This window comes from Abrus precatorius, unplaced genomic scaffold, assembly GCF_003935025.1.
Source record: "Abrus precatorius isolate BTA unplaced genomic scaffold, Abrus_2018 Scaffold3, whole genome shotgun sequence".
NCBI lineage: Eukaryota > Viridiplantae > Streptophyta > Magnoliopsida > Fabales > Fabaceae > Abrus > Abrus precatorius.
Window position 1 is genome coordinate 25,601,653 of NW_020874373.1, and position 11,015 is coordinate 25,612,667.

General features: G+C 32.3%; 1 protein-coding gene across 4 annotated transcripts; it reads left to right on the forward strand.

Annotated features, from left to right (window-relative positions):
• Positions 1–855: 855 nt before the first annotated feature.
• LOC113863202 (sm-like protein LSM8) lies at positions 856–4,868 on the forward strand. Of its 4 annotated transcripts, none has more exons than XM_027496695.1 (7): positions 856–1,223; positions 1,375–1,457; positions 2,283–2,356; positions 2,519–2,559; positions 2,674–2,748; positions 4,269–4,321; positions 4,445–4,749. In XM_027496695.1, the coding sequence occupies exons 3-7, from the start codon at positions 2,320–2,322 to the stop codon at positions 4,533–4,535; spliced, it is 297 nt and encodes a 98-aa protein (XP_027352496.1). In that variant the 5' UTR covers positions 856–1,223; positions 1,375–1,457; positions 2,283–2,319; the 3' UTR covers positions 4,536–4,749. The 4 variants fall into 4 exon arrangements, with proteins under 4 accessions (XP_027352496.1, XP_027352498.1, XP_027352495.1 ...); XM_027496697.1 differs by having other exon boundaries at positions 1,375–1,427; positions 4,186–4,321; XM_027496694.1 differs by having other exon boundaries at positions 1,375–1,427.
• Positions 4,869–11,015: the final 6,147 nt, after the last annotated feature.

The following is an 11,015-nucleotide window of genomic DNA, read 5'->3' on the forward strand; positions in this document are numbered from 1 at the left end:
ATTATTTGTTGAAAAATATTTTAATTTAATAATAATTGTGTAATACATCGAAAAGCCATAGAAAAGTTAGAAGTTATCTTTAGTCTTGAAGTCATTTATTTATTCTAATACATCTTTAAAATATAAAATTAATTTTAGTTAAGTATTTATCCTATTGAATAGGTGATTAATTTATTTAACAAATTATTTTTTTTAAAATGTAATATATCTTAAATTAACTGTAAATAGTTAATATGTGAAAAATAAAGCAAATTCATGTTAGAGAGTGGCACTGAATGGTATAAATGTTTAGTATTAAGTTCGAGTGGGTTACAAACTATGAAATTGAGTTTTTATTTTGTAAGAAAAAATACTATAACATTATATTAGAGTTATTAATGACACCGAATTAGATTAACTAGTACTGTAAAAAAGGAATATAGATCAAAGTTAGTTTTATCCCATCTATGAAGTAGCTCATTAAGCCATGACCTTATTATTATTAAAAATATTAGTTAAATACTAAATTGTTTAACCCAACTCATGCAAATTAGAGTGAAGATATCTATGAGTTAGCCTTCACCTAAAATTACATTAAATTATCATTGAAAGAGATTAAGGTACAATGGGTGAGACTCAAAAACTAAAAATTTTAATCCCTTCTCGTTGCGATAATTTTGATTTCTAATATCCATGTGGGGCATCTTGTTTTAAGTTTCTATTTTTGATTTATGTTATGATAAATGTTAATTTCAATCTTATTTTTGAATTTTCTAATCTCAATAAATCTCGTTTATGAACCTGATTTGGGGTAATATGCTATTTTTGTGATGTGACGAGCTGGTCTTTTTGAGAGCTATACCAATGACACACAAAGTAGAAGTGGCCCAAATAAACCAAATACAGTATCTTAAATGGACTTGGACTCTCTTGCACAAAAAAAGAAAAGGACAAAATATACTGAATTTTGTAATTTGATCCAATTGCATATACTAACTCGGTGCCCAACGATGCTAGGCTCTCCTTTCTCTAAATCCCGTTTTTTCGGTCCAAAGAATAGTTGATGTTTTAATTTCACAATAACCCTAATTCCCAAATTGAATCACCCAAAATAACCAAAATTTTCTCATCTCCATTGATTCTCTTCATCAACCCAAATCGAAGTTCGTCGGTATTCGTTGCTTCGAACTTTAGCATTAGCATCACTGTTAGCTGATCTTCATCTTTCTCTCGTCTCTATTCAGGTATAGAAACAGATTCCATGATTTTCGAATTTGTTTATGTTATTGTTTTGGTTGCTGATTTCCTTCTTGCTTGATAAAAACTAACTGTTTGGTTGAATCTGACGTGATAAACTTTGCTTTTGTTTTGGGGTTTCTGAAATGCACGGGTCAGGTTTAGAAAAGGTTCAAATTTCCTGAGGACAAGTTTCCTGAGGACAGTGTAAGGTACTTTGTTGTTGGTGTTTTCATTGCTAGGTAACCAACCTCCCGTGGTCCATCATTTTGACGCGATTCCAAGCTTCACTAATGCTTCACGACTACATATTAGTAGTTTTTATTCATTAAACAGTCACATTCTCCAAAGTTTTATCTCGCTGTATGCTCTGAATTTTGTCTGGTATGCTTTCGACATCATAAATTTTTGGGTGATTGAGTGCATTTCTGGTGCCCAGTGCTTGTTAATGCCCTTATTGGTGTTTACATTCGAGCTAAATATTCTGTTCCTGTCGTTGCAAAGCAATTTTTTGACTCGTTATTATGTGTCATCGAACGCTAGTTGCACTTTGATTATGTTTAATGTTGCTTTCTGCTAATGGGATGTGGCTTTATAATGACATTCTAGGTTTATAAATTATAACAATTGTACACAGAAAGATCAACTCTTGAATTCATATTTTTTAACGTTGATTCTATTTGTGTGCTTTTAGGATTGATAAGGTTTTTTATTTTCGCCTTCGTCAGATACCAAGGGGTCTAATTTGTCATGACGACAGGATTTTTTCATGTACTGAAATAGAAAAATGTTATATAAGTGAGATCTTGTAAATAACAGTTAGATGAATATTTTTTTGTTTGGTTATAATCGTTTATGCTTTTTATGTTACTCTTATATGAGTGATTCTAATGCTTTCTGAAATAAGTAGTGCTTTAAAGCTAGAAAACCTACCGTTGAAATTAATACTTGATTGACTAGGGTGTTGCGACATCATGTTTCTGCTCTACCTGGTTTTAGATGGTTCTCACTGTACATTTTGCATTGTATTACTATTAATTAATGTTTTGACATTGAATTGCCTGCAGGTGTGAGGATAAGTGTGATAGTGATCTAAAAAGCAAGATGTCAGCTGGGCCTGGACTTGAGTCCCTTGTGGATCGTAAGCCATTTGTAACATATTTGTGTTTTGCTTTGATGTTTGATATTTTGTACGTAGATATATTATTAGCCGTGCTTATTACCGACAATTACCTGAGATATGCTATGCTAGTAGTTTCTATTTGCTACCTTTTATTTTACTGATCCTTTTGGTTGTTTACAGAGACAATTTCAGTGATTACAAATGATGGACGAAATATAGTGGTAAGCTTTAGTATCTAACCAAAAATAGGCTCTTGATGGTTTGTTGTATTTTAATAAGTGTCATGGCTCTAACTTCTAATTACAATGCATTACATTGCTTTTTTTTTTTTTCAGGGAGTCCTGAAAGGTTTTGACCAGGCAACAAATATAATTCTTGATGAGTCCCATGAACGCGTTTATTCTACAAAGGTATGCTTGAAATTATGCTGAAAATCTCCTTCAAAGATTAATAAGCCATAACTTCAATGAATGCAATGTAATAATATTTATATCTAGCTTGGCACTTGGCTGTTGGCTTTTCTATTGTGAGCATTCTCACTTTTGAGGGTAAAGTAAGCATATCTTTACCGTTCAGTGTTTGAATGGCTAAGATTGACACTTTCATTATAATTTTATTAAAGAATTAAATAATTAAAAAACACATGAAACTTTTCTCTGTTGCCCACTTGTTCTCTTTGTTAGACTACATACAAAGCTATCATGTGGTATCAGATTCTGCATAATATATCTGTGACCAAGAGACTTTTTTTTTCTATTTATAGTAATTACCATTTGTTGCAGAACTAGTTCAGTAATCCCAATTCCCCAAAATTAAACTGTTTTTGTGCCTTATATATTTGTCCATTTTATTAAAGAGATCTCACTGCCTTTGCATTTAATCAGTGTTTGCATATATTCATCCATTTGATTTGATAGGTATTAGGATGCTGTTGTTTCTGCTTCTATCTTGAAAACTATTTCTACAGATATTTATCTCTGCGTCAACAATGGTTGTAGCATTGTATTTTGTTTTGTATTGTGCTCCTCCTGACTATTTTTATTCTATACATAGCAAGCCTCCATCTTATTCTCCATATTTGGATCCTCAAGTGCAAGTGATCCAACCTCCAAATTTGTGTTTTGAATTAGAGTGCAAGAAATGTGCAGTGGGAGAGGAACTGTTAGATTAACAATAGCAGACAGTGAACTAAGCCTTATGTTTTTGGGTTACAAAGTCAATTGCTCAGATGTCTCCTGATGCCCAATCATGGCTTAGGTCATAGCCTAACAGGTGGAATGGGTGGGTGAAGGAGAATCTTATATATCTATATCTATCTATGTATCTATCTAAATTTATATATATTAAAAAAAGACTTTAATAAAATTATAATGAGAAGTGTTAATCTAAGTCATTGATACATCAGACAGTAAAGATGGTCTTACTTAAAGCTTGAGGGTTTTTGGTCATCTGTCTCAAAAAAATCCAAACTCATTAGTTTGTCTAAGCTCTATGTTTTGTTTAAGACCTATGACTTATTGTCAATTATGAATATGTCATGAATTTTGAGTACTTTTTAGTTTTTTAAGTATTTTTTTGCATATAGCCTAAATTATGTAGTCTGTATTAGAAATTTCAGAATAGCGGCTGTCCCATTGTAGCATTTTTACATGCTACTACCTATAATGTTCTTGGATTACAGTTGCATAAGTTTCACTTGTGCGTCTATCTACAGTTACATATTCTTTAATATATTTTATTAATCAAATCAGCACCTCATTGATATGGCAAATTGTGATTGTTAATTTTGGTATACCATCTCTTCCCACGATGACTGTGACTTTGAATCTTTCCTAATTATATATTAGCTGCATTTTTTAACTTTAAAGTATCATTTAAGTCAATTTTTTTGTCTTCCTGATGTCATCACCATTCTTGTTTCTAATGACAGGAAGGTGTGCAACAACTTGTTCTTGGTTTGTACATCATTAGAGGTGACAACATGTATGTCCTTTACTCCATCATTTTTCAATTTGTTTATCTTGTACATTTTAATATTGTAGCACTATGTAGATACTAGATACCCTAAAATTTGTATCATGTATGATTTCCCTTTGGTCATTGCAGAAGTGTTGTTGGTGAACTAGATGAAGATCTAGATTCTAGTCTGGATTTGTCAAAACTTAGAGCTCATCCCTTGAAACCTGTTATCCATTGAGGTGAAGTACAACGCATTGGTTGTCAATGGATGCATGCGTACTTTGTGGAAACAGTCTGAGTTTTGCTGCATTATATACAACAGTGTGCTGTGACAACAGCATAATATTTCTAAATATTCTGATTCTGTTTCTCGATGTTAGCATGTAAGACTTGCCAAACGAATGAATGCAACAAATTCCGCGACTATCTGAAGTGAAGAAACTATCTTTTATTTGGCCATCATATACATACAAACTATCTTCTATCTAACCGAACTATGTGAAAATCTCAGGTATAACCATTTATGTCAAACCTACTATTGTTGGGAGTACAGATAACAAAGCTTATTATTTTATTCTAATGAATACAAGAACTGATTAACAATTTTCAAAATTTTACTTTGAAAAAATTAAAAAAAAAAGTGATATAATTTAAAGAAAGTGCAAAATATAGAAGACCGATAAAGATGCTATGTTTCGTCCCCTTTTTTTGTTTAGTTGTATTACAAAGCGATGCGCAAAAGGAGAATACACAGTGCTACGGATATGCAATGATGAATGCTTTTTTCATCATTTTCGAAAGTTAATAATCCCTTTCAAAATCTTATTTTCAAAAAATAAAAAATAATGTATTTTTTAATGAAAAGTACAAAAGTAGTTATCATGTAGAATACGGTAATTAGCAGTTAGCACGCACTTTGATTAAAACAAATGAAAATTAGCACGCACGGGAACGTACAGCCACAGAATCTAACAGTTTAGATCAAAGAAAAAGTGAAAACAGATCTGAACAAGATTGTCCAAAGAACAAACTAGGGGAGTATAAAGTGTGGACCCGACTACTATCTGTTCAAACAGAATTTTAAAATTAACTTATTTGTGTAGATTTAGGTTAAGTAAAGTTATAAATTCAGTCTTGTGGGAATTTATTTGGTCGGAAACGGATAAAGATCGCTAACTAAACTCGACTAATTAATTTCTAGACAAAGTCACAGATAATAATTTATGCTTCTTTTCTCCTTTTTTCTCTATTTGATTTGTCTTCTTGAGCACACCTACAACATCCTTCGCTACTATCCAGCAATCTTCTTTTCTTCTTCATTTGCTTTTTCTTTTTATTGCACAAATGATGTTTCATCTTTTTCTGACTTCTAGTCACCCAACAACCTTCTTCCCTTCTTTCATTTTTTTTTCCCCTTTTCTCTTCCCTTCTCTTTTATTTTTTTCTTTTCTATTGCATTAATGATGTTTCATCTTTTCCATGTAGTGCTTCATCTTCACTAAACCCAGTTTAAACCACCCGTCCAACCTATTACATGCGTAACCTGTCACCCGCCTAACTCATTAGACTATTCAGACGGAAACGGCTTAAATTAATAAAAAATCAGATTATTTCGGTTCCATGCTTTTGAACCTGACCCACCCATACCCAACTGCTCTTCAGTTGTAGAACAAATCCTCCAATCGTACAATACCTACTAATTTCATCTATACACTACGTTAGTCCATTAACATTATTAATAATAATTCTTTGGCTTAATTGTACTTTTAGTCCTCCCAACTTTTAGCTTTTTTTTTTTTTAGTCCCCAAACTTTTAATTGAGTTATTTTAGTCCCCAACTTTTAAATTCTTTGACATTCAATTTTCAACTCGACGGTGACATAGACATTGGCGGTGTTGAGGTGTTAAATAGTAAGGATTACTAGTTATTGAGTTATTTTAAATATAATTATTTTATTTTAGTAAAATTACATGTATTTGTGAAGTGTTTAAAAATTAGGGTTACAAATTCAGATCTTTTGATTTGAAACTGTTCGTTAGACAAGTGTACCTGTCAAGAAATAATAAAAGATTCTAAAATAAGTTCTTGAAATATCGTCCTACAAGAATTGATTTTCAATTATTAAGAATTTTTAATTTAATCATTTGAGCCTAAAAGATGTGAAATTTCATAAGAATTAGAATTTAATTATAAAATTAATTATAAATAAAAGCAAATAAAACAACACACGTCTTAATTGAATTTATAAGAGAGAAACTTAGGAAGTATGAGTTTTCTCATTCAATCTTTTATTTTATTTTTTCATTTAACTCTAAATTTGATTTCCTTGTGATTACCAATCATTCATACAAACATTATTAATACCTAATGTTCATGCAATACTAATATTCTTTTCTCTAAATTAATATTCCAATGATCATGCAAGACATCAATTAAAGAAAGCATAAAATACCTATAAACTTGTTAATTTAATAACCATTGGAAGAGAAAAATTGATTTGGTCTACTTAATCCTTTGTCTCATTTTATCCTATAGATCTATTAACAAATCGAGGTATGGTCGTCTGACGATATAATTAATTAGGATTATAATTATGTGCAATAGGATAAAAGCTAATCACAAACGAAAATCAAATATAGATTTAAACTTCAAAATTTCATAAATTCATGAACAATAGTTTTCATCGCTCTAGCTATGGACTTAGTTACTCATGCTAAAGAGAAGAACTAAAGCAATCATAAACAAAGTCATAATCAAAAGAAATAGCAAACTAGAGTGTGAGATGAGTTCCCAGTTTTCAAGTACGATCGTTCAAAGCTCTAAGTCCCACCAAGAGTATGCTAAAGATCCTGTACAAGATAAACGAGATGAGAAATGTATCAGAGAGTAAAAAATAAGATGTAAATGATGTGTCCAACAAGATGCCTCATGTATCTCTTTTATAGGGTTTGAAAACCCTAAAAGCTCTTTATAATTGGGCCTTCCGCGGATGAGTATAGTCGTGCAAATCCTTGTTGAAAGGGTCTGGACATGCTGACTACTGCGCAACACAGCTCTGATCTTTCATCAATTTGAGCCCAAAACGCACCCAAAATTCACTTGTGGCCTCTTCATACTAAACTGCACATTTAACATATAAATTAGTATAAAATCCAATTAAAATAAAGGCTAAACATATATGGGCTGTAGAAGAGGGTCTAATTACAAACTTATCAGAAACTCAAGTCTAAGAAAACCTCAAATTAAGAAGATCGAGCATAAATTCGTTGAACGGAGTGAGAGGATTATTGCTAGATTTACATATAATAGAGTAACATCTTTAACAGAATATGAATGCTTATTAATTTTGAGAGTACAAGTCTATAAGAGAGATAAAGGAGAATCTCAATTTAGCAATCCACGGACATAGAAGGAAAGTAGGACAGAGAATCCTTTGGAAAAAGGGTTGAAAGATGTCAAAAATTATGTGTCAATGTATGTCATTTTTCACTTACTTTGCATATGTTGGAAGAAGCCATATATGTGGTCCTAACTCAAATGGTTTAGGGTTTTGTCAATTTTGATGGTCCCCTGGTGTGTAATTTTGAGTTAAAAGTGTGGTTTCTATATAATTTTAATTTTAAAATTCTTTTTTTATCATATTTTGTAGGTCAAGTGAACATCATGTCAATAAATCAAAGATACACAATGGTGAGTTGACAAAGTTACTAAAAAACATTATGCATCCCTTCTTCAAGCACTTATGGTACAAGGATCCAAAATTCAACCTTAGTGATGGTTTAAGATCATTAGATTGTTATAAAAATATGTTGAGGTTTTCAGAGGATGTCTGATAAGTATGTATTTTGGTATATTTTTATACCTTATATTTATATGCACAATGCTTGTTATATTAATTGTGCAGTTTAGAATTAGAATGACATAATTAGACTTTAGGTGTATTTTGGGCATAAATTAGATGAAAATAGTTTCACAACAATAAGAATGCCCATACCTCAGTAGTTAGCATGAGAGTGTTTTGAGTCACGTGCATAGTCATGCTTATGGTCTTACATACTCATGCTTACCTACAAAAAGCCCAATTATGAAGAAACAATATGATTTTGAAACTCTATAAAAGGGACTTCATAGGCAATGACTTAGGCTGTAACACCTTCTTTTTCTTAAATGCTTTATTTGTTAATATTTATTTATTAGATTTTATTTTAAATTAGAAGTGTATGAATGTTGGTAGCTGTAGAGGTCTCGCTCAAGCGAGACTAAGTTTTCTAGACCAAACGTTATACAACATTTTTACTCAGGCGAGAAGGGATCATGTCACCTCAACTGTCCTCTCTTATGAGCTTTCTAGACTCATTCTCACTCAAACGAGAATGTCAGAAAAGTTTGGAAAAACTATTGTATGATGTTTTCGCCCAGATGAGAGAGGTCTTGCCTAAGTGAGAGTTCACTTACTCAAACGAGAATTTGCAAGTTTTGAGGAGTATTTAAGGGATTTTCATTCTAAAACTTGCATTGCAATCCAAATTATCATTTCTCTCATTTCTCTTTGACCTCTCATCTTCCTTCTTCAAAGAAATCTCCTTTAAACCCCAAACCTTCCTTGAATCTGGACTTGGACATTCGTTTCGATCGAATCCAAGTAAGTATTTTGGAGCTCAGTTCTCTAATCTTTATCCTATTCTCTCTATTTTCTTTTTCTTTAAGGTACTCTCTCTTGTGATATCTAAGAAAAACTTAGTCCTTTAAATGATATCTTTTACTAATCTTCTATGAATTTTTTCCCTCAAGGTAAGGAGAGCTTTATCCCATCATTCAAGTGTAGTAAATATTATGTACTTATGAAAGTGCTATGATATGTTTCTTGCTTAAAAATATATGGTTGAATGTTATTTAACTATTTGTGAACAGTTAATGATGTATGTTTGGTTAGTTTGGAGTGATTATACTATATTTCTATATTATATGTGATAAAGACTTAGTCTGGAAGCATTTTGAGTAAGTACAACTAGAATAGTTGAATGATGAGAATAAGATGAAAGGGAGGATATTATGAGTAAGAGATAATGAAGGAATTAGTGGGTTACGCATGGAGGAACAAATTGCCATTGTTGGAATGCACATATTTGGTTCAGCTATTCTGTGGTTTAAGATGACACAACATGTGTTGCCTTTTATATCATGGACACAGTTGAAACGCTCCATGGAGATAAAGTTCAGACGCTCATTGTTTGAATCACCTCAATAGTCACTCTTCAAACTCTAGTAACAAGGTATTGCCTCGGATTACTATTCTAAATTTATTACACTAGCAAATCGCATGAATATTGAACCTTCAGAGGCTCTACAAGATTGTTTCATTAGTGGGTTATGCATGGAGATTAGAAAAGAAGTGAAGGCTCAATGCCCACCCTCACTGATGCATGCAGTAAGTTTAGCCAAACTTTATGAAGATAAATTCTCTTCAACCTTCTGAACAACTCTAGGGCCCAATACAGACTGTAACCCCACATAAAAACCCATAAATCAAACTACCCCCGAGACCACCACTATCACTACTCCTCCCCACTCTACTCACAAACCTGCATTTAATCCCAATCACAATCAAGTAAGAAGACTCACGACAGCAAAACAATAGGTTAGGAGGGATAAGGGGCTTTGTTTTTGGTGTGATGAGAAATTTACTCCCCAACATAAGTGTCCTAACTAGTATTTCATCTTTACCAACTAGAAGAAATGGAAGATAGTGTAGACCTATATCAAGAACAGAATTTGAATGCTGAGCAAGGGAATGACAATATGCAGCAGCTCAAACTAAAAGATTGGACACTATTAGATTTAAAGCTTTTATGCATGGTATGGAGGTACAAGTGTTGATTGATGGAGATAGCTCTGACAACTTTATTCAACCCAAAATTACTAAGTTTTTGAAATTGCTTGTGCAACCAACTCCGGGATTCAGATTCATGGTAGGAAATTTTGATGTTATGACAGTTGAGGGTTATCTACCTTCTTTGGAAGTATCAATGCAAGGACACTCTATTCAAGTTTCAGAGGTTTATGTATTACAAGTGGCAGGAGGGGACCTAGTTATAGTAGCTACTTGGTTGAAAACTCTTAAAGCATGTATAGCGGATTATGATGCATTGTTAATCAAGTTTCTACATGAAGGGAAATTTATCACTATCAAAGGATATGAGGCAGCTAGCCTCCACCAAGCTCAATTCAACCATATGAAAAGGCTTTTTAATACTAATGTTGTAGTTGAAGCCTTCATAATCTAGCTCACAAAGGAAGATTGCAATGAACTACAACTACTTGAGTTACCACAGGACATAGACTCCTAATTGATTCTATTATTACACATTTATGCGAGTACATTTGATCAATCCTTAGGTTTTCCCCCTCAAAGGAAACACGACCATTGTATTCCACTGCTTGAAGGAGCTCCACCAATAAAGATAAAGCCATACAGATATCCATATAGCCAGAAAGAGTAGATTGAGTTAATGATATAACAAATGTTGGAGGAAGGCATAATCTAACCAAGTAAGAGTCCATTCTCTTCCCCAATATTATTAGTTAAAAAGAAAGATGGAACTTAGAGATTTTGTACTAATTAAAGAGCATTAAATGCCATGACTGTTAAGGATTGTTTTCCTATGCCTATCGTTGATGAATTGTTAGATAAGTTATATGACTCTAAATATTTCTCTA

What these genes read in the sequence shown, in the direction of transcription:
- LOC113863202 (XM_027496696.1), top strand. Translation starts at nt 2,320, where the DNA reads ATGTCAGCTGGGCCTGGACTTGAGTCCCTTGTGGATC. An exon ending in ATGATGGACGAAATATAGTG is followed by an intron (nt 2,560 to 2,673) that starts GTAAGCTTTAGT and finishes TTTTTTTTTCAG; the next exon opens with GGAGTCCTGAAAGGTTTTGA. An exon ending in AACGCGTTTATTCTACAAAG is followed by an intron (nt 2,749 to 4,268) that starts GTATGCTTGAAA and finishes TTCTAATGACAG; the next exon opens with GAAGGTGTGCAACAACTTGT.